Genomic DNA, 21866 nt, shown 5'->3' with positions numbered 1-21866 from the left:
AAGGGCCGGGGAGCGGGGGCTGCCCGAGGGGACCGGGGCGCCACACGGGGCCGGGGGCTGCCGCAGGGCTCCTGCCCGGCCGGGGGCTGGAGCGGGGCGGGGGCCGGGGCCGGGGCCGGCCGGGCGGGCGGAGGGGAGCGGCGCCTTGGCCGGAGGGGGGTGCGGAGCCGCCGTGGAGGGCGGAAACGGGGTGGGGGGATTTGCGTCAGTGAGGGAGCTGAGAGCGGGCGGGACGGACGGAGGGACAGACGGACGGAGGGAGCCGGCGGAGAGGCACCGGCCCGCTGCGCTCGCCCGCCGCCGCTGCCCGTCGCCCCATGGAGCTGTGCCCGGGGCCCGCGCCGCCCTCGGGATGGGCTCTGCCGCTCCTCCTCGCCCTGGGCGCCGCCGGGCTAAGCCACGGCACCCCGCACCTGCCGTACTCGCGGCCGGGCTCCCGCAGCAAGTGAGTACCGCCCGCCCGGGGCGCGCTGCGGGACCGGCCGGGCCGGGCCGGGCCGGGCTGCGGAGCCCGGCGTGCCTGACCGACATTGTCCTTCTCCCCCAGGAACTGGTGCGCCTACATAGTGAACAAGAACGTGAGCTGCTCGGTGCTGGACGGGACGGAGAGCTACGTCCAGGCCCAGTACAAGTGCGCCTGGAACCAGTTCCCCTGCGAGCCCACCCTGGTGTAAGTAGCGCAGGGGGCGACCTCGGCAGGGAGAGCGCTTGGCCGCCCATTGCTAAGCCCCGGGGGAGCGCAGGGTGGTTCCCGGCACCCCGAAAGGCACAGGGCTGCGGCAGGGGATGCGGAGCGCCCCTGGTCCCCAGCGCTCCCCGAACAAAGCGCTCGCTCATTGCGGACAGCGGGCTAATGCCGGAGGTAATTAGAGCCAGATTGAGTTGCTGCTCCGCGCTGCCGAGAGGGAGCTGCGCTGGCACACCTCGTCGGCTCGGAGAGGCGTGCAGGCGGGCGGAAAGCACGCGGGCTGCTTTCCATGGGCACCAGGAGCGCACCTTGGCGCTGCTGGGAGCGCGCCTGGGCCGGAGCTGCCGGCGCACAGCCGCGCTCCAAACCGGTTTTATTGCTGCTCCTCCGAGGTGCTGGATCGGCGCGCAAAGGGAGAGCCAGGAACGTGAGCCAGCGCCTTTACAGTCTGCGTGTCCCTGTCTGTTATCCAGCAAGGGGAGCGGCCAGGGCAGATTTTATGGGGGGTAATGTAAAGTTGCTTGTTTGATTTTAATCTTCGCGCATGTGACCACGTGGATATCTGTGGAGTGGCTACCTACAGCAAGGTGTGCTATAGCGAGCATTAGGGAACAGATGGGTCTCACCTGCTGGCTAATCACAGGGAAATCTCCTTTCCTCATTTTTCCACTTGAAAGGCACTAATATTTACACATTTCTGTTTGAAAGCTCTAGGCAAATGCACTCTGTGAAACCATTTCAGCATCCCCAAGAAGTTGCTGGAAAGACACGCGTAGATTGTCATAAGCTTAGACTTGGGCTGAGGTGGTGATGAAGAGTGTTTTACAATAAAGTTACAGTAACTAGCTTTTATTTTGGCATGAAACAGATGATGAGACAGATACTGCTAGATCCTGGGTACTACTGAAATAGAACTTCAGACACCGATGATGCTGCCACCCTGGGGTCGGTGACAATAGGTGTTGGGTGTTTGGCATTCAAATGTGCTGCTTTCTGTTTGTTTGGGTTGTTATTTTTGTTAAAACCCAGCTTTTCTCTATATAAATACTAGAATTGGAGGGGAAAAAACAAACACAGCAGACAGCTGAGTAACACTGTCTTGTGTAACTTCCCTTGTTTCCCTTTGGAGTCTGGAACTGGCCATTTTGGACTTCTGACTGAGTTTGTGGATGTGTAATGGGGTGTGCCCTCTATCCCGAGAAGTCTCTTAGTGGAGCTACAGAGCCATGAGGAGGGGTTGAAACTGAGCTCTTTAAACACATAAATCACCAAGCATTAAGATAAGGAATTTCAGAGGCGGTAAATTAGGACTTTCATGGACTATCTGCTAGCAGATAGTGAAGAAAGTGCGAAGGCATTGCTTCTAGCTCAGGAAATTCCTGCACCGAGAGTGTGAGATTACTGGCAGGAGTGACAAGGGGAAGCCCAGCATGAGCAGGGGGCTGGATTGCACAACCTCCAGAAGTCCCATCCCTTCCAGATTTCTCTGTGGTTCTCTGAAATGGCATTGTCTGTCCTTGTGCTTCTAAACATTTGGAGTTGGCTGCTGTCAGAGAGAGAATGTGGGGCTGAACAGACATTTGGTCTCACCAGATGTGTCCAGTCTCATGGGGTTTTTTTGTTCTTTTGAGAATGGAATTAGATGCTTATCATAAGACTTTGTTTCCTCTGTTTGACTTTCTTTGGTGAACATCGCTGTTATTTTCTTCATAACCATAGTGGCAACTGCAGAACAATTCCTTGTTCTTAACATAAAATATTCCTTATTATTACCATGAAATATATTTCTTCTGTCATGGCACCAGCTGATTAACACCAAGAAAAGGTGGAATATCAAAATCTTGACATTTTATTGTGTTCAAAACTGTTTATAGGTTGTCATTTTACTTTTGTGTCTGTTGCATATACACTCTCATTGGCAGAGTAAGAAAGGTGCTCATCCAAAAAGTTTGAAATACATGCCTCAAATGCTGAAAACTCCTAACTTGATTCCTGTGAAAAATATTGTTTAATTCAGGAGTAGCTGCCTGAATAACAAAATGTGTTTATATATGTTTGCTAGTTGATGTTCACAAAAATAGGAAAGAGCTGTAAAACAACAAAGAAATGACTGTGAGGACTTTGTGGAAATTATTCTCTTTTTTTCTCCTTTATACACTTGAACAGAGAACTTGACATGAGCTAAATAGCAGATATTCATGGGAATAAAGTGCAGCCCCTGTGTAGTTTCCTCTCGATACCCATGGTTTTTCTAAGAGCTCATTCAGCTGCAGACAGTGGGGACAGTGAGATCCAAACCAAACAAAGAATTCCTTAACTGTATCATGGATGTGTCTGTTTTATTAGTACTTAAGTCCTATCAGGTCTATTTTTTAATCTACTGTTGGTTTATATTAGTTTAAGACTAGATTTAAAGAGCCCATCTAGTGTAGTCTGGGTTATGCATAACAATTACTTAGATTGCAGTTTACAGGGGAGCATTTCACTGCCTTAAACTTGCAGTGTACTCCTGAATTCCATGTGTTCTTTACAGACAAGGGAGTATGTGTTGCAGATATGGATTATAGTCAGCCCTGATTTGTCTTTGAATTTTGAATTTTTTTTTAATAGCGAGATCTGGTGATTAAGCCTAAAATCATATGCATGCATGAACCCATTTTATCTACCCTTTAGGCTCATTAAAATATAATCTGTCTGAAGACAAAAACCCTAAAGCCCCCTGTTGGAATGGCTACACTTCCATGATTGTTAACTGTAAATTCACTTTGCCTGCAGGGTGTATTTCCTGAAAGGTTAAGCTGAAATTCAGGAAATTATTACACTTCGTTGTTTAACTGTTTTATAGGTACTTGGGCTCAATAGTGCATTTCCTTGCTGAAAAGTTGGTGAATACTTTGGCTGATTAAGGTGTCAGGGATGAATGTGAGTTGAAGTGTGGCTGCTCAAGAGATAGGAAGAGAGCAGAAAGAAAGAGCAGAAATGCCCTTTGAAGTATGTTCCCTTTGAAGTGTGAGAGGCTCCTGATTTATTTTTCTTAAAACTGACTAGCAAAGGAAAGAGAAACTTTGTTATTAATGGGTCACTGGGCTGAAAGGTACAAAAATATTAGTGTTTATACTCACTAGAAAGAGCTTGGATGTTTTGAAATTTAATATTGCTTCATAAATAATTGACCCCTCACCGCTTCTTTTGTCATGAATTTCCATTCCTAGCTTTCTTATGAATGGTTTGGTAACTTAATTAGCAATAACACCAACTTGTAACTAGTAGCATTATCTATTTCTAAAAGAAAAAACACGTTGCCTTTCTGGTTGGATCCTACACACTCTTTAGGGTTGTGGCTTGCTTGGGACAATCCTCTATTGTCACTATAGGTGGTTCAGGGTAGGATGCTGTCCTAGCAGTTGTTTGTTTTGCCCCTTGTTCTGTAGTGTGTGGGTACACCTGGCTGTACCAGAGGTGCATCAGGTTATGGCCCGGTGCTTTTGGGAAAAGCTACTCCCACTAGTAAGGCTTTGATTTTAAATTCTGAAGTGAACTGAATTGGCTGAATGTTTTCTGGGGCGTTTTCTGTTTCTGGACGTTTTATGTCTTTGCTACAGAACTGCAAACAAGACTTCCCCCTAAGAGGTCATAAACAAAACAAAACAAAAAAAAAATCTTGGTAAGAGCCTCTGGAGGTCATGCAATCCCCTCATAGCCCCCAGCTAACACCAGAACCAGCTTCAAACTTAGATAAGGTTGCTCAGGGACTTGGAGGAAGGATGTTTTATCAGATTTCCTAATTCATGTACCAACCCCCATTAATTTGCTGAAGTGAGTGTGTGCTCAGGTCATCTGTCTTCAGCATGTGAGGAGTGAATTTCATGATTTAGTGTAAACTTCTCATCTTAACACTAATGATACATGTATACTTAGCAAGCCCATTATTTCATTTAGAAAATGACCCAGAAAATGATGAATGAAGCAATAGGTAAATTAGCAAGACCCTCCAAATCTCTCACTGAGCAATATTTTCCAACTTCTTGTCATTTTATACTTTCAAATTATCATTAATAAGCCCAGTGCCAAACTAATCACGATTTTATTCATGGCCCAGAGGATTCAAAGCACAAGATTGAAATTACTTTTGAGAATGTTACTAAAAGTTTTCTGCGTTCACAAACATCAGAACAAATTACTACTTATGAGCAAAACACTGCTTTTAATCAGCAGTATTTTACATTTATTAACAATATATTACTGGGTAAAAGTGGAAATTTTATTACTGAAAACCCTCGCATGAGACATCCAGTTCAAGTTGAATGGCTTCATCCATCTGGCAACCCCAGAATGACCTGGGTGGAGCACATCAGCCCCAGTCTAGGAACATATAGGAAATCCCCATGTAGTTTTCAACCTTCTAGCAGTCCCAGAGTAGTTTTCTCTGGGAGTGTTCTGTTGCTAGAAATCAAGCATGCAGATCAGTGTCAGAGTGCTCAGCACCAGGCAGGAGCAAACCTCAGATATACAAGTCAGCACAGGTTGAGCCTGTGTTTGCCACTGGTTTCCAGCAGCACATATCTTGTAAAAAAAACCTTTCAGGATGCACAAAAAACTTGAAGGGAAAGCGAGAGCTGTTTGATGTTTCCCCTCCAAGTATCTATAAAGGTCTTCAGGACTTTCTTTCCAACTTTGTGTATTTTGTATGAAGCAGAATTTCTTTGTACAGGCTCCAGCTAGCTGACTACATAGGGAGGTTAGCCTAGGGGCTTGTGCATTGAAAACAGTAAGGAAACCTAAAAAACTTTAGTCTCCTGGAGTGCTTGTTTGAAAATCTTTGAGATCCTGCTGGGTGTGGTAAGTTTTCCTGGCTGTCTCCCCAAGCCTGAAATTGTGCATCTCTGTCTCCACACACTGAATGCAGCACAGTCTTTCTTCTCTGTGAACTGGACAGGGAATTCTCATTTCACACATCATTTGAGTTTGTTGCAATAATGTAAAAAAAAAAAAAATATCCCATGCTGCTCCTCACTTCCCATTAATGTGATAACTAAAAGTTTCATGCTTTTCTGGTTTGAGAAATGTGTGACCTGGAGGTCTGGGGCCTCTTCTGTTAAGCACCAAATTGTTGCCAAAGCAATAAATTTTTATTTGCAGGGAGCTGCTGAGCCATTTAGTGTATTTCATCATAAATCACCCAAATAATCAAGGAACATTTTATACCATTAGACAGTGGGCAGTGCCACTTTTACACATTGGGGATATTATGACTCCCATCTGACTTCATTTGCGCATTTGCATCTCATCTTTCCTTTTCCTTCTGGTTCACTTTTAACTTGGTGTCTTGAAAAGTAACAGCTCTCAAAACAATGCCCTGTTTTATTCTCAAAGTCGGGGTCCCACTTAATCCCACAGGTTAGCTCTTGTCTTCCTGAAAGTATTGGTTATTTGTTTCATCTGGGTATATTTTCAAATAATCTCTCAGCAACAGCTCTTTCTAGAGCATTCTAGAAAACAGCTTATTTCATGGGCAGAGAAGCAGAAGAGATACTGTTGGAGCTCAGTTTTTCAGGCAGCTTTATCAGCAGCAGTGCTCTGCATCCTCACTTCATCTCTCCACTTGTGTAAGGTGAGAAACTTGGTACCTGCTGCTGGGAGAGGCAGGTGCTGATGTTGTAAACATATAACCTGTTGCAGAGTTGTTCCTGTTCCATCACTGAACACATCACATTGCCACTCTACAAAACTTCCCTGAAATCCTTTTGAAAGGTCTGTCTTTTCAGGGCTCTCCTTTCCCATTCTATTTAAGTGGGATTTTAATAGCTTACTGTTGGTCTGTTACCATGTGTTTGACTGGCATTTCAACATTGTTAATCCCAAGACTGAAGCTGTGCTTTGAGCTTTGCCACAGGCTATCTCTGGCTCTGAGTTACTGAAATGCATCCTGTGTCCTTGTTTTGCTGCTCAGAAGAAGAGGATGCCTACATAGTGATAATTTATGAACATTAGGAGTATTAACATTTTAAACTTCTGTGCATTTTCTACTGGACTTTAGTGGTCAGCTTTTTGAAAATAAAATCCTTGGCAGCTACGAGAGAGTTAGATAGGTAGGTATTTGTGTATGTGTGTGTGAAGATTTATGTACAACAAGAAGAAATCACTAGTATGAGCCATGAGGTCATATTTCAGAGTGTGCAGTCCCTTGGTTCTTTCTTCCCACAAAAAAACATTTATCTCCCAAGAGAAAAAATTGTAGTTTGAATCTCATCTTTTTTTGATAGAAGAATTCCAGCTGAGTGGCATAAAATCCATTGTATAAGTAGTGAACAATGGCAATTTTGGAGACTTTGAAATGAAACCATGTGGTGTTGCCTGAGAATAATTGAATGTTTTTGTCTTCTACCAGTTCCTGTAATCTTCTGTCCTTCTTACTGAAGAAAACACAAACTCTGCAGTAAAATTCAGCCAGATTCTCTCAGATGTATTGAAACAGTGTTCAGTGTTGAAGACAACAAAGTACCAGAGACCAGGCTGTTGTGAGCTGACTGGGGCAACACAGTTGGCTGCTTCTTCCCTGGTACCACTAGATGAGATGATAGTTCTATTTAGGGATAGACAAATCCAACTTTGTCCTTCCTTGAATGAAGGAGTAATACAATCACCTGTGCCAGGTCCCTGCCCACTTAGCAATTTCTTCCAGATGGAAGGCCATCTTCTCCCTTCATGCTTAGCGTGAAGCCACCAAGTAAAAATAACCAATGGAAAAAAGTACTGAGTCTCTAAATGCTCATTCCTGTTTTCTGAAACATTCAGTAAAATTACAGTGCCTTCATAGTCAGATACTAAAGCACTCTTTGCAGTGACCTGGATGGGTGATTTCTTGGGTGTGTACACAGCAGGTAATGGTGTTCCTGTGGATGCAGAGTGCTTTGACTCATTCCCTTGCTTTTCTTTAATTTCTTCCCTTTTGATCCTCTCAGCCAGTAGCAGTTTTTTCTTCAGGATTTAGCTCAGTACAGATCTGGTACAAATGTTGGCCATGCTATACATGACTGCAAAATTTATTAAGAACTCCCTTGTGGGTCTGTGCAAGCCTGGAGAAGCTGAACCTCCATGGTCATATGCACCAGTGATGCTTGTCATAACTTAATATTTTCCACAGGAGTGCCTCAAAACTTTGTTTCTCCTAGCACAAAAAAAATTTAAAATACTTTCTTCTTGTTTTTCATTATATATCTTTTATTTTGATTATTATGTTATCCAAAGGCCTTTGAGGAACTTCAGTCTGGCTGTCTGTGAGTGGGCCAGGCACTGGACTAGTGTCTAAGGTCAGTGGCATTTTTCTCAAGAAAATGTAATTGCCCAGACCCCAATGCCTGTAAAGACATTTACTAACCTACTTTATATAAATTCTGGAAAGAAAAAATGCCAGGTAAAGGAAAAATAACAGTGTAAAGATAAGACTTGCTTAAGTCCATCTGTAAGAATCAGCTTAGTGTCTCTAATGCCAGATTGAAATGGAAAATTATTTTGGGGTGCAATAGGATTCTTTTTAAATAGACGTTTGCTGCATTGTATAATTGGGATTTATTACAGCCTTGATGGCTTGCTGTCACACAATACTTAGACTTCTGTAGGTTTATCTGTTTGCATCAAAACATCTTTTTGCTGCTTGCTATAAATGCCTTAGGATAAATTCTTGGGAGAGACACATTTTTTTCAAATTAAACTCATCTGTGGGCTGAAACACAAGCTAGCTGCTGGTGTTGCTGTATAGTAACAAGGTAATCAAAGAACACAAGACAAAGGTGGGATTTGATTCACCCTGACCCAAACTGTCTGCCCTGTATGCAGAGGGGTGAATCTGAGTGTGGGAGCTTAGACGTGCAGTGATGGTGACACAGATGCAGGTCAGTGGTGTCCAGCACACTCCGTAGGTAACAGGATGTAAATGATGACTTTAGGGTAAAATGCAGCTCTGTTTTGACTCTGCTGGCTGTGTGGACTACTGCTGTTGGCTTTGATGGAAATACAGACAACTAAAACCTATCCTTACCTACACACGGAGCACCTGAAATCCAGGTGAGTGCTGAAACGCACGGTGACAGCTGCAAAAACCTGCAAAGATTTTGGTGGAACTTGGATTTCTGCCACCATTTGTAGGGAATACAAATAAGCCTGCACGTTTGGGAAGCAGGAAACATGGGATTAATGGGTTCTAGTTCAGTGTTTGTGTAGCATAAACAGCCAATAAGGTTACCTTCTATTTTCAGCAGAAGTATTTTCAGCCTACAAAATAAAAAATGTTTAGTCAAAATATGATTGCATTTAATCACATCTTCTAGGTAGTGTTTTTGGATGGTGTCTGTATGCCAGTTCTGTGCTCCCATTGCAATATATTGGAGATTTGGATGCCTGGGACTATATAAATATAGTATAACTGTATAAATACAATTACCAGATGATGCAACTTACAAAGAATGTGTCTACATGCAATAAAAATGTTAAATAGTGTAGATTTGATATCTTCTATTTTATAAAGACAGAAATTTGCAGGCTGCTGAAGTCATGGGACTTGTTCCAACCACTACAGAATTTTGGACCAACCTTGAAGCTGTGTGCTCAGAGTAAACATTTTGTACACTGCTTATGTAGAAACATGCTGATTCTGTGGTCCCTTCCTCGCGGTGAGGAGGTGGTGGCACTTATCTCATTGCATTTCCCAAAAGGTTGAATGTTAATATCCAGTTTCAGAGCTGAGCCATATGTTTTCCCACCAATTTCGTCCAAATGTTTCTGATTTGTTTTATCGCTATTAGGTGACATTCCAAGTATCAGTGTTAACTGTTTCCTTCTGTGGTTTAGCACTGTGAGAATACTATAGCTCATTCCCCAGTGAAAATGTCCAGCATTTGCAGCAAACATGGACTTTTAATTAAAGCATTTTCCTATGGAAGTACTTCTCTCTCAAAGAAGAGGAATATTTGAGAGCTGTTGTCACCCTGTACATCTTCATTTCAATTTAAGATAATAAAAGTGCAGGTTTGTATTAATGTTCTGGGTGTGTTTTCTCATTTGATCAGCATGTTGAGTTCATGGTGAAGGTAGTAGGCGTGGGTAGTTACAAGCCTGTTGTGGAAAAACTCCTAAAAAACAGCTGTTCTTATGTTCTCTGTTGCAATGAAAGATTAGAGACGATTGAAATTTAACCTTTATTTATGCCTTATGAAAGAATTATTTCAGTATTTAGCTCAATTCATCAAGAGATTATGACCATCATCTTGGACTTGAAGTCCACACGAGAATGGAATGACTAGGCACAGTAAATGCTGGTGTGTTATATGCAACTTCTAACCACATAAGAAATTAGTATTTTTAAAGAATACTTGTGAAAGTAATTATGTTTATTAACATTTATTTGAATAGCAGAAATCCAGGTCAACCAGAGGAAGATTTGATGTTTTACTGGTTTTGAATTGCATCGCAGCATATAAAGGTGTAAAAGTGGAGCCTTCATTTTTAAGATACTTAGGAAACTTTTGTGGACCCTTTTGACAAAATTGCCTCACTAGGTAACTCTGTAAAGATTGACACCTGCCAGATAAACCATGTGGAACTGGATGTTACATTCCAACCAGGTATCTTTATCCAGCTTTATAGAGAAGGAACATTTTGTCTGTCTGGCTACCTTGAGTGCGTTTTGTGTGTTTTGTGTGTTTGCGATTGTGTATTTTAAGTTTGCTGTGACTATGAGTGAGTAATTGGATTCAGAATACTGCAGATTTAAATAAAGACATGTCTAATTTGTATGTTGTGATAGTTCCCAGTCTTGTGTCTTTCACGTGCATAGAATCATAAATTAGAGATGTGGTCCCTAGGAGACAATTATGGTTTATTTTGTTAGAATTGTAACCAACAACATAATTTTGTTCAGTGCTGTTAGACTGCTATATCCTAGCAAAATCCTGAAAGTCTCCAGATCCTCCACTGAAATTCACTGAGTGAGCAAAGTTCTGACTTTAAAAAGCATTTGTATGATTGAGAAATCCCTGGGGCTGGATGCATGCTGGTGGCTGTCATTTGTCAGTGCGACTGGATGGTGCTGTCACAGTGACACCATTCCTTGCAACTTGCACAGCAGTTGTGCGTGAAGAATGTCATTGGTAGAGAAGCTGTAGCAGTGAAGGTGTGATTTTTAAGAAATTTTTATGTGACTGTATTCAAATTAGAGAAGTGCTATGTAAGTTCCTGTTTCCTAGCCTTACATGTCTAGTATTCCTGGAAGAAATGGGAATAGATTCATTCTGCTGGACTGGCAGTACAGAGAAGTAGTTCTTAGTAAGTAAATCCCAGTTGAATTTTTGAGCCATCCATGAGTATAACTGTCTTCTCACCAGAGTTCAAAGTGTGAATATGAAAGCTGTGCTAGATCCAGATTTTGAAATGTTCTGATTCTAGCTTATTTTGGCTCTAGGAGAATTGTGATTTAGGATTCAGGTTAATCTGTATTTGATGTACCATATCTGAAAACAAAACAGTTCCAATTTGTGTTGTTTCAAACTTGAAAGAATTTTTTAGAAGTGGACTGTTTTTCAATTTTTTTTTAAAATTAAATCCTATTTAAGCATTTTATGCCTATTAGGATCAGGAAGCAGTAAAACAAAGAAGAATGAGAATGTCAAACATGCCGGTTTTTTATTTTTGAGATAGAGTTTGGAAAAGTTTTTAATTTTTAACATTGGAAAAATACAGATTTCTTTTTATTTATTTATATTCCTCTTTTGTATTTGGTTGTTACTTAATATTTTTCTGACTGTTGAATCCATCAGAAAGTGTCTCTATTGATGAATATGACTACAGAGAGGGTGTTAAAAGAGAAAATTGTCAGAAATGTGATGGAAAATCCTCACCATGTAATTTGAGTGAAGAAGAGCACAGTTTGCATATAAGTAATTCGTACTCATTTTATAAAATTAGTTTCAGCTATATTCTTAAAACTTTGCTGGGAGAAAAGAGAGATTTGGCGTTAGAAAATAACCAAAATACTGTATTTTTCAGGAAGGGGTTTGGCCCTGAAAGTAAAAAGAGGAACACACACAAAGCTAGGAGCAGTTAAGTGTTTTATGGAAATCATACAGAAGTATGTACAACCATTTCCGGCATGGGAAAACTGATCTGGAAGTTCAGAGTTTGCATTTCAATAATGTGGTGGTTGTGAGAGAGGTTGTAATGACTTTCAAAACCACTTCAAAACACTAAAGTATCTAGCTAATCCTGTTTCTCCTGACTCTGGCAGCTAGCTGGAAGGAAAGGATTCAAACCCAAATTATCTACAGAAGATGTGGGAGATCTTTAGATAAGGGAGAAAGAAAAGGAAGTTCCTGGGTGGCCGGGATATTGTTCTCCCCAGTGGTGCCCTCTACATTGCACTCTTCTATTTAATTTTTAAAGCACTTTGCCATTGGGATTTCTGTACTTTGTAAACAGGATTCAGCAGATGTTTAAGTGAAAACTGTAGAAGAAATGATGAGCTGGAGTGAAGTCTACAGCTGTTTCATATATGGTGTTCAGAAGGTATAAAAGGATTGGAAACCCTGAGTTTGCATGCTCCAAGCCAGAGTCGGAAAAGCTGACAGGCACAGCAAACCACTGCAGTTATGAGCAGCTCATAGGCAGAGATAAAGCACAGACCCTGCCTTCCTATGCTGATCCACAGAAAAACTGAATCCAGAGAGGCTTATTAGTACAAACTACTCTGGCCCAGAAATAGTTGGAAAAAAATATGATTGTCTCTAGTGAAAGCAGCTCTTACCCCTTAAATGAGAAGTCACAAACCAGGTAACAATGCAAAATAACACCGAGTATTTCCCAAGTGCAGAAATTAGTCAATGTTGTGGCAGAATTGGGAAAGATACGTTTGGAAGAGAAACAAATTCATAATTAGTAGTTAATATTTTAAGCACACCACCGCAAGTTTGTTAACCAGCTTGGCAAAAAGGGACAGCAAATGGCTGTCAGATGGGGGACATTATATTATATAAAATTGAATAAAATTTCAGCAACTATTTGCATGCATGGCAGGAGAAGATTTGAAGAGTAACAGTAAGCTCACTCTCACTCTGTGACTTCCAATAGGAAATGTTTCACAGTCTGTAAGATTTACTTCTTTCCATTTGGTAGCTGATTACTGATTTTTTTTTTTTTTTTTTTTTGACCAGTTAGGAATTTTGGATGTTAATAGCATGCCATGTTCAGTGAAATAGGTGACTTTTCTGTGATAGCATGGCTGTTTCTGGTGCTGTTTTGTCCTGTGTTCTCTCTGTCCCGGGATACACTCCCTGTGAGCCCAGCCAGGCTATGGCTGAAACTTATTACAGAGCTCCTGTAGATTGCTTTGCTGCTGTCCTGATTTATTCTGCTGGTATAACTGTTTAGGGACACTTCAGCTGTGAAATGAGCCTGCACACTGTTCTAATCTGAAATAATCTGAAGGACAAAAGATCTGAAAAAGCTTTAGGGAAATTAGTAGCATGATGCTAGTTTAATTGAGAGAAAGGAATTCACGTGAGAAATTGGGATGACTTACTATTTCTGTGTGTTCCAAGAATACCATTTTATAGAGCTCAGGTGGCAAATCCCTGTTTTCCTCATTTTCCTCATGTCTCAATCCAAAATGAGCTGTACCTTAAATTGATTTAGGTTTTACCCAATAGCATAGGCTCTGCTTATGCTCTGCTGGGATACCACAGTGTCTGACTGCAGCTGAACATGTGGGATGTGTTTCAAGGCAAGCTATGGAAGAAGTCTATGGTTAAAGAAAGTTGCACAACCAGAATTAGTTTGTAATTTATTAACTTTTGAGTGGTTAATCAGGGAAGCTCAAGGTTGTATGTACATAATGGGCATACAGGTTTGTCTGCCAGACCCTCTTCAGCTTAACTGATGAAGTAGGAAAGAGTTGATTTCTTTGTTGGTTGTAGTGTTTCATCTGATTCCTTCTTTCATGTCCTTGTCTGACTCACACTTCTAGCATTTTGTCCTTCTCTGGAATATCCCTCCCAGCTTTGACTGTGCTGTACATATGGCTTCTGAGGAATGGTTTAAGTGGAGACTGTGGAAATACAAATGGGGCTAAGCAGGCAGAAGCATTTTTTGATGTTCAGAAGAGCCCTGGGGGAAGGGTTCCAATGAAAAGTTAGAGGAAAAACATTTTGAATTTGTAGTCTAAGACACTGGTGGTCACGGCTACTGTCAGTGGTGTCTGATGAGTTGTACCTTCACTTGCCATAGTATTTTATCCCTCTGCTCATACATGAAAGCCCCTATTCCATGGCTCCCTATCATGACTGTGTTGAGTGGAGGCAGCTTTAAAACCTAGACAGAAACATTTGTTCATTTGACGTTTAAAGCAGAAAATGAATAATAGCTCTAAGTATTTGATTTTCATTATAAAAGGTCCCGAAACCTGTTTTATTTTTAACTTTAATCTAACTAGCAGCTTAGGTTATGGATTGTTAAAATGCTCTCTGTTTTGGCAGATACCGAACGAGTTTCAGACCTCGGTACACAGTTGCATATAAGACAGTGACAGAGCTGGAATGGAGATGTTGTCCTGGCTACAAAGGGGAGGACTGCAGGGAAGGACCTGCAGAAAAGCCAAACACTGCTCGTCGTCCCACAACACCAGCGAGAGCTGCCGTGAAGAAAGGCACAGGTAACTTTTTCTCTGAACTTCGGTAAGCACAGTCATGTCTGGTTTCTTCTTTTGTCTTCTAATCATTATGGTTTCTACTGAACTCAGCTGCTGTCAGGTACAAAAGCCATGTGAAAGACTCTGTGAGGTGGGGAAATAATAGCCAGGCAATAGCAGGCCTGATACAGAGATTTTCCTGAAGAATAACAGAGGAATGGGCTGCAGAACACTGGCTGGAAATGCCAGCTGGCTACTCATGGTTCCAAAAAACCTTTAGGTAAAGACTGTGGGTTTTGTAAGAATTTACAGGGCTGGTTTGTTTTTTTTTTTTTGTGGTTTCTCCAATGTTCAGGTAAAAAAAAGGAATATTACTAAAACAAAACAAAACGACCCCTCCCCCAAAAAAACCAAAAAACCCACAAAAACCCCCGAAAACACAGATACTAATTTTAATGATGCATAAGAGTTCCTAGCAGTTTCACAATGTTTTGTTTGAGATTCTAAAGATTTTACAGATTCACATTAGATTATGTGCTTTAATAAGGAGTAAGAGAATTAGTATGGATAAGCCTCAACTTCTGAAAAAATATTTTAAAGAATGAATGATGTTTGTTTGTGTAAGATACTGTCTTCTGAAAGGGCAAGAAGGAATGCTGTTACTGCCATATTATGCCTTTTCTCCATTCAGAAAAAATGATAAACAGATGTTTCCTTCTGAAGGACTTTTTCCAACATAATTGGAGATTAGTGTCACATATAACACTTAGTCAGATTTCCACATGTGTTTTCTGTGTGGTGGAATGTACTGAATGACTGAATATATGGTTTCAAACTAGTCCCATAGATTATATACCTGCTTTAAGAACAAGCTTTTAAAGTATTTTGTTAGCCAACCTAAAATATTAATTCCAAAAGATGATAATAAAACATGGTGATATCTATATCCTTCTCCTCTCTTCTAGGCAAAATTAAAAATTACTTTTGACTTTTCCTGCAGTTTATCCTTTCTTGACCTCTGATAATGTTTGTTTTCTGAGTTTTTGTTCTGGATTTTCTGCAGTTGTTACACATTTTGTGTGAAACTGAACATCCAGATTTGTACATGGCTTTGTAAATGAGGTCCTACCAATGACAAGATTCAGATTCATTAATTGATTTATGATAGGTAAAAAGTAGATTGCAACTAAAAGTCTTCTCTTTCTGATTTTCATACAATGAGTATAAGTTATTTTAATCTAGTAGTTTTGAATGTGTAAATTTTACAGTTTTATACATGTTTTTATTGCCTACTTAGATGTATCCCAAATAATTAGGTATTTGTGAAGCAAGTGTGATAACTGGAGTGTCTTGCAGAACCCTGTGTCATGTATGGGATGTATATTTGGGTCCCAGGTCAGTAAAACACGGAAGCACAAACCCACTTCAGGCACGTAATTGACTGCCACTGAAGTTTTCAGTGGGAATTCAGGAGCAAATTATTGTTATAGGAGATGCAGTGGTTCTAAGGTGATGTGTATGGACCTGTATTGGTCTGTTATACATGCCATAGCTTAAATCCATTGCTGAACAGGAAGGATGGTTTCCAGTTTCTTTATGGCCACTGTACCTTGGTAGGAATTGGTCACTGTGCTAAAACTTTTAGTTCTGAGGGTTTTGATAACGTATGAATTACTAACAACTGAAAATAAGAACAGAAAAAACAGCAAGCATTAGGCAGTTTAAACCATTATTTCATTTTAAAGAAAAGTGAAGTCAACTGCAGCTTATTAAAACAGGTACCACTGGGAATATTTACATCCACATTTTGTTATTTCTGGGAAACAGATGCAGAACCAACAGGAGCACCGGCGCCTCCACCATATGAGAAGAGAATGCAGTTTCTTGAGGACGAGTTGTTTAGACTTACACGGTCTGTGATTGAACTCCAGTCCTCCGTGGCAGGTGTGAATGAAAACCTGAAGCTGACTGTACAGGAAGATGCTAGCAAGATGTTGGTCACTTGGCTGAACAACCTTTACGACCGCCCGGAGCCTGACAGTGCAGTTGGTGGTGAAACAGACACTATTCAGCTGCCAGGCCTCCTCAACAATAAAGATCAAAAAGACCCTTTTATTGATTTTGAAATGGAAGATATAAAAGCTGAGCTAGCTGAGGTGAAAGAAGCCTTGAAGATGAGGAATGATGAGCTGGAGGAACTGAATGGAAAAGTAAAAGGCTATGAGGGACAATTAAAACAACTGCAGGAGGCAGCGCAAGGACCTACAATAACAATGCCCCGTGATAATATATATCAGGACTATATAGACTCAAAATTTGAGTCCCTCAGGCAAGAAATAATGGAAGGATTTGAGAAGAAAATGGCAGATCTGAAGAACTCCTGTGACTATAAACTAGAGGATATTCAGCAGCAGTACGACAACAGTGAAAATAACTGTGTAGGGATAATGGATGTTATAAGAGGAAAAGAGAATGACTTGAGGAAAGAAATTGATACTCTCCGCACTCAGATTCCATCAAACAACTCCAGCTGTTGCAAAAAGGGTGAAGGAAATGACTTTGACCAACAGATGAAAGATTTAGATAAGAAGATTGACAGAATTGTGGAAGCACAGAGGATCTTGAATGTCAGAATAGATAATGAAATCATTCGATTGTCAACTCCAGATCTAGAAGACGTGTTGGGTGAGAGGCTGGAGGAGCTGGATGCAAGGATGAATATTACAGAGCGAAATGCTGAAGAACACTGTTTTTACGTTGAGGAGACTCTCCGTGGTGCTATTGCTGCTGAGGTGGATGAACTGAGAGACTTGTTTGACCAAAAGCTGCGGGCGCTGGAGGTCAGGCTAGGCGGGACTATTTTGGAGATTGCCAACACCACAGACCCGGATGGAATGTTTGCTAATCCTGGGCCTATCTTGCCCAGCGATGCTGGATTTGCAAATGAGCAGTTTGCAGCAGAGATGAATTTTGTGAAGGACAAACTGCTGTCGCTTGAGCAGCTCTGTGGGCAGAAATGTCAGTCTGCACCGCGAGGCACCGAGGACCTTCAGAAACAGCTAGAAGATTGTAATGACAAGTACAATCACTTGCTCTTGAAAACAGAGAATAATTCTGTTGTCCTGAGGTCTCTAAATAACTCTCTTAACGAGAAACTCAACTTAATTAAGGGTAACCAGCGTGACATCCAGAAAATGCAGAGAGATGTACGTGTATTCCGATACAATCTAAATGCCATTGATAAGGATATGAAAAATCTTCAAGATGGCCTGAGTAGCTGCAGGGAGCAGCTTCTGGGTGTCAATTCTACATGCAGAAAAACACAAAGAGGTGTCTTCCGAAAAATTGATCAAATGCAGAGGACATTTGCGAATCAAACTGCTCATTCCAGTGAGAATTGTTGTGGTGAAGTGAAAGACAGACTAGAACAATTGAATGACCATGTCCTGAATGATCTTAGCAAGTGCAAAGAAAAGACCCAAGGGGTCCAGGAGGGTGTTTCAGATGTTGAGAGCAGAGTCTCACATATTGAAAAAGTCTGTAGCAAGCTGGACTCTGTTTCAGACAGCTTGCAGAATATAAAAGAAGGTCTGAATAAGCACGTGAGCAGCTTATGGAACTGCATCCGTGAAATGAATGGAACTATAGCATCGCATTCCACTGATATTTCTGGCCTCAAAAACTCTGTCCAACAGTTTCATAGTCAGGTTTCCAAAATCACCGCAGACATTGAAGGCATGCTGAAATCTCAGCCTGACACAAGTAAGTTTCTTGCTTATTTTTTTTTACTTTTTGCTTCTTTGTTTGTTTTTTAACTGGCTTTCCTTTCTGAAACTCTTAGAAAAGAACTAAACAAGGGAGGAAAAAATATTACACAATTCCTTCTTTATTTTCGCAGTGACTAATTTTGGCTATTTGCTGCAGAACACCACAGAGTACTTTGAGTGCTTTTAAAAGTATCCTCCAAAAAGAAAAAAAAAAAAAAACCCAAAAAGAAGTTATACATGTTGTTATGTTTACTTCGAGCTAGAATAAAGATAGTGGGAAAAGTAGTGTTTTCAAATAGTGATTTTAAAGTGAGTTTTTTGTAATAATTATCTGTATTATGCCAATTCATTTGATTTGATTTTTTTGTTTTTTGTTGTTGAAGATTATTCTGTATTCCTCAGGGAAAATTGAAAAGCAAGTAGAGAAAACTGAAGTCAAATTAATTCATATTTATTATAAGAAAGATTTCTTCTAAGTCGTGTTCTTAGCATGAGTTTATACTTATAATTCAGCACCAACTCTTTGATCTAGAAGTTTCACAAATGAGCTCTGGCATATCTTGGCATGGCAATATACGACTTCTGCTTCGTAGCTCTCCCAGAAGCTTGCATTCCCACAAGGTCATTGGCAGTACTTGGCACATTCCAGCTGGCAATGTTTTAGCACCTCAGCCAGTTCTGTTAATAGTCCAGCATGCTGGTGCAAATCCACCTGCACTTTGTTTAAAGTTTGCATTAGAGCAGCTGAGAGGCTGGGATACATTCCCTTTGTCCCAGAACGTTGGGAAATGGTAACCTCAGCGTGCTGGTGAGCCTTGCAATGAAGGTTTAGAGACCTTGCCAAATGCTACTCTGTTCCCTCTGCAGTTCTTGCTCCAAATTCCAGCAGTGGGTTGTTTTCCTGAGAGTTGAAGTTTACAGAAGGAAGCTGAGTTTTGCTGTTTTCCTGTTTCTCTTAGCATGACGCAAAATCATAGGAATTGGAGACTGTTTTGAAACTGCACTCTTCAGTTGGTTGATGCTTCTGGTTTTAATTCTGTGCATGTATGAGATAAGTAAGAGGCCAATTTCTGTGACTGGGTAAAATTAGAAGAGGTGCTGAGGGAAGAGCCTGTGCGCTTTTGCAGCTGATGGTGGTTGGGAGAGATCAGATGTGAGATTCTTGAGTGTTCTTTCTGGAATGGCCAAGTTGTGCCTCATGAAGGGAAGAATATCCTTCTCACCCCAAGGCAGAGACTTGAAAACCTGCAATAGGTGTGTTTCTTTTGTTTAATTGTTTAAAACCAAATGTGTAGCAGTACTTTACACATAAGTCCTTCTGAAGGGAGAAGCTTTTGTGTGAAATAAAAAAAAACCAATCTCTTAACTTTAAAGGAGGAAGTAGAGTGAAGAAGGACTGTAAATTTCAGATAATTCTTTTGCTGTAATTTTGACTTAAATTCAGCAGGGTTAGGACCTTTATCCCTAGATCTTGCAGAAACATCCCAGTTTGCATTAAAATGGAACATGGTGTATCTGTGTAATCCTGTTTCTCATCCATCTTCCCCAAAATTAACTATCACTAAGGACCAACATTGGAGAAAGGTCCGAGATACATACAAGTAGTAATCTTTCTGCTGCTGTTTGAAGCAGGTTCTCAAGCGACCTCATGGGTTGCATTTATCAGCCCCTCTTACAGTGTATTAAAGAATTAAAAGCCTCTGCACACCTAGATTTCCATAAAATAATGCCTTTTCAGGGCAGACCCCTCCATCCACCACTGGGTGTTAAAAGCCTGTGGAAGGACACTGCTGCTGGGTGTGGGGTGCAGGCACTCTGAGCATCCCTTGCTGCTCTGGGGTGCCTCTGAGGGATTCCTGAAGCACACACTGCAGTTCCCAAATGTTTCCAATTACAATAACACTGTCTGGCACAGCAGCCTGAGTAAGTTTTGATGGCAGGAGTTGCAGAAAGATTTTGGCAGAAGAGCCTTTTTTGGAAGTGATTTTGGGAACCCTGTTACGTGAGTTGGGGTATGGCTTTAACTGTTTTTACATTTGTGATCTGCAGCCTTGTCTGCCATACCAACATTATTTGACAGGAAGACCTGAACTTGGATCAGTGGAGAGTTTCTTGTGCACAATTTGCCAGCACATCGTAGCATTCAAATGATGTCATTTGACTTCAGAGGGGCCGAAACAGAAACAAGTTGTTGCTAATAAAGTTGTTGAGGGCAGTAAGGCAAGGATGTGTTGCAAGAAATGAAACATAAAATCTTACCACCAAGCAGTCTAAGCCCAGCAAAGTCAAATGACCCTCGTCTTAAAAATATGGCTGTATTATCTTCCATGTTTTTTATTCAGGGGTTTCAAATGCCTCAAGCCAAACTAACAAGCCAGTTTAGCAAATGACTGTGTATCAGATGGAAACCTAGAGACTAGAAAAGTGCTTAATTTGTTGTAATTCCTGGTGAAGGTTGTGAAATGTGAAATGCAGTGGTGACAGCAGGCAGTGGTCTGCTCTAAGCATTCAGGGAACCATGCATGATGTGCTCTCCAAGGTAAAATGATCCTGCAGCTTTTCATCCACATTAAATGGTGCCTTCCCCCAGCTCTGTGTCTGGTAGTCTAAGCTGTTCTCATTGCACTCTGTTCCTCTCTGAGGGTATGTTTGCTCTTCACATGGCATGAAAGTGAAAGCCATGCTAAAGCTGGTGGTCTCTATTGAAGTACTGCCTTTTTTATATATATCCATGAAGTTTTCCAGGAATCAAAAGTGGGGTCTTGCAGCCAGATACAGTGCTGGGAGTGCAGTTTGCTTTGGTTATAGGTATTTGACCTGACCTGCAATTCCTGTGGTAGTTGTCTGTGTAGCAGGGTTTTGAAACCAACAACAAAATGTTTTCTGATGAAGTTGTGGCCTAAGAAACCAAATGTGTGCTCTGCATTACAGCATGGATAAAATGCAACATAAAATTTTTAATGCTGTAGTGTGAATAGTCATACAGTCTAGGAGTCTCTGGGCTCCCTGTGAGCTTGTGCACAATGCTGCTTTCTAACAGAATTGTTAAATCCCCTGGGTGTCTATAACAAAATTCAAGTGAGGTCTTTTGGGCTTCTTGTGAGAGCAGTCACAGATTCCTTTACTCTCTAGTTAGCTTTATGCACTTCATTTCTGTGTGTTTGGGGGGCTGAGGAGAGCACCAGAGGATGCTGGTACGTGATGTGGTAACCTCATTGTCACTCACAACAGCGGTGACAAGCAGAGCAGCAAGGATGCTGCTGCTGAGAACAGTGTTCCTGTTCCTAGCTGTGTAATGATCTCAGCTCTGTCCTTGCCTTCCCACATAGATGGGAGGATGATGGGAAGGTTGTGTTCATGGCCTGCTCAGCAAAGTTCAAGCAGAGCTCTACTCACATATATCTGATTGCTTCCACTTGAAGTTGAGCTTTAGCCAGTGATTCTGGATTAAGTGTTATGGAGATGGGACAGTTCTGAATATTGCAGTATTCATGTTGCATGCAAGGAAGCAATTTGCTCAGGATATGGGATTTCAGCAGTTGATTGTTATTTAAAGTTCTAGAAAAGCAAGCAGAGAAATGTATTCATTCTCCCAGTGTCATCCCAAATAATTGTCTTAATGAGGCTTAGCATAATTGACTCAAGAAATGACAAGTACATGCATCCCAAGGTAAAGTACTTTGTCAATTTGTTTTTTCAATGAGGTTAATCTGAAGATTTTAGTTGAAGTTCTAAATCA

At 41.2% G+C, this 21866-nt stretch overlaps 1 protein-coding gene across 1 annotated transcript in view; it reads left to right on the top strand.

Annotated features, from left to right (window-relative positions):
- The first annotated feature begins 223 nt into the window (after nucleotides 1-223).
- Nucleotides 224-21866, top strand: part of EMILIN2 (elastin microfibril interfacer 2) — a 37537-nt gene continuing 15894 nt past the window's right edge. The window contains exons 1-4 of the mRNA XM_054652716.2: nucleotides 224-445; nucleotides 548-670; nucleotides 14209-14384; nucleotides 16188-18122. Coding sequence (XP_054508691.2) covers nucleotides 318-445; nucleotides 548-670; nucleotides 14209-14384; nucleotides 16188-18122 — 2362 coding nt within the window. The 5' untranslated portion in view covers nucleotides 224-317. The remainder of the gene's footprint in view (nucleotides 446-547; nucleotides 671-14208; nucleotides 14385-16187; nucleotides 18123-21866) is intronic.

Source organism: Agelaius phoeniceus, chromosome 1 (genome assembly GCF_051311805.1).
Source record: "Agelaius phoeniceus isolate bAgePho1 chromosome 1, bAgePho1.hap1, whole genome shotgun sequence".
Lineage (NCBI taxonomy): Eukaryota > Metazoa > Chordata > Aves > Passeriformes > Icteridae > Agelaius > Agelaius phoeniceus.
The sequence above is the reverse complement of the archived record's forward strand: the minus strand, read 5'-3'. Positions and strand labels throughout refer to the sequence as shown.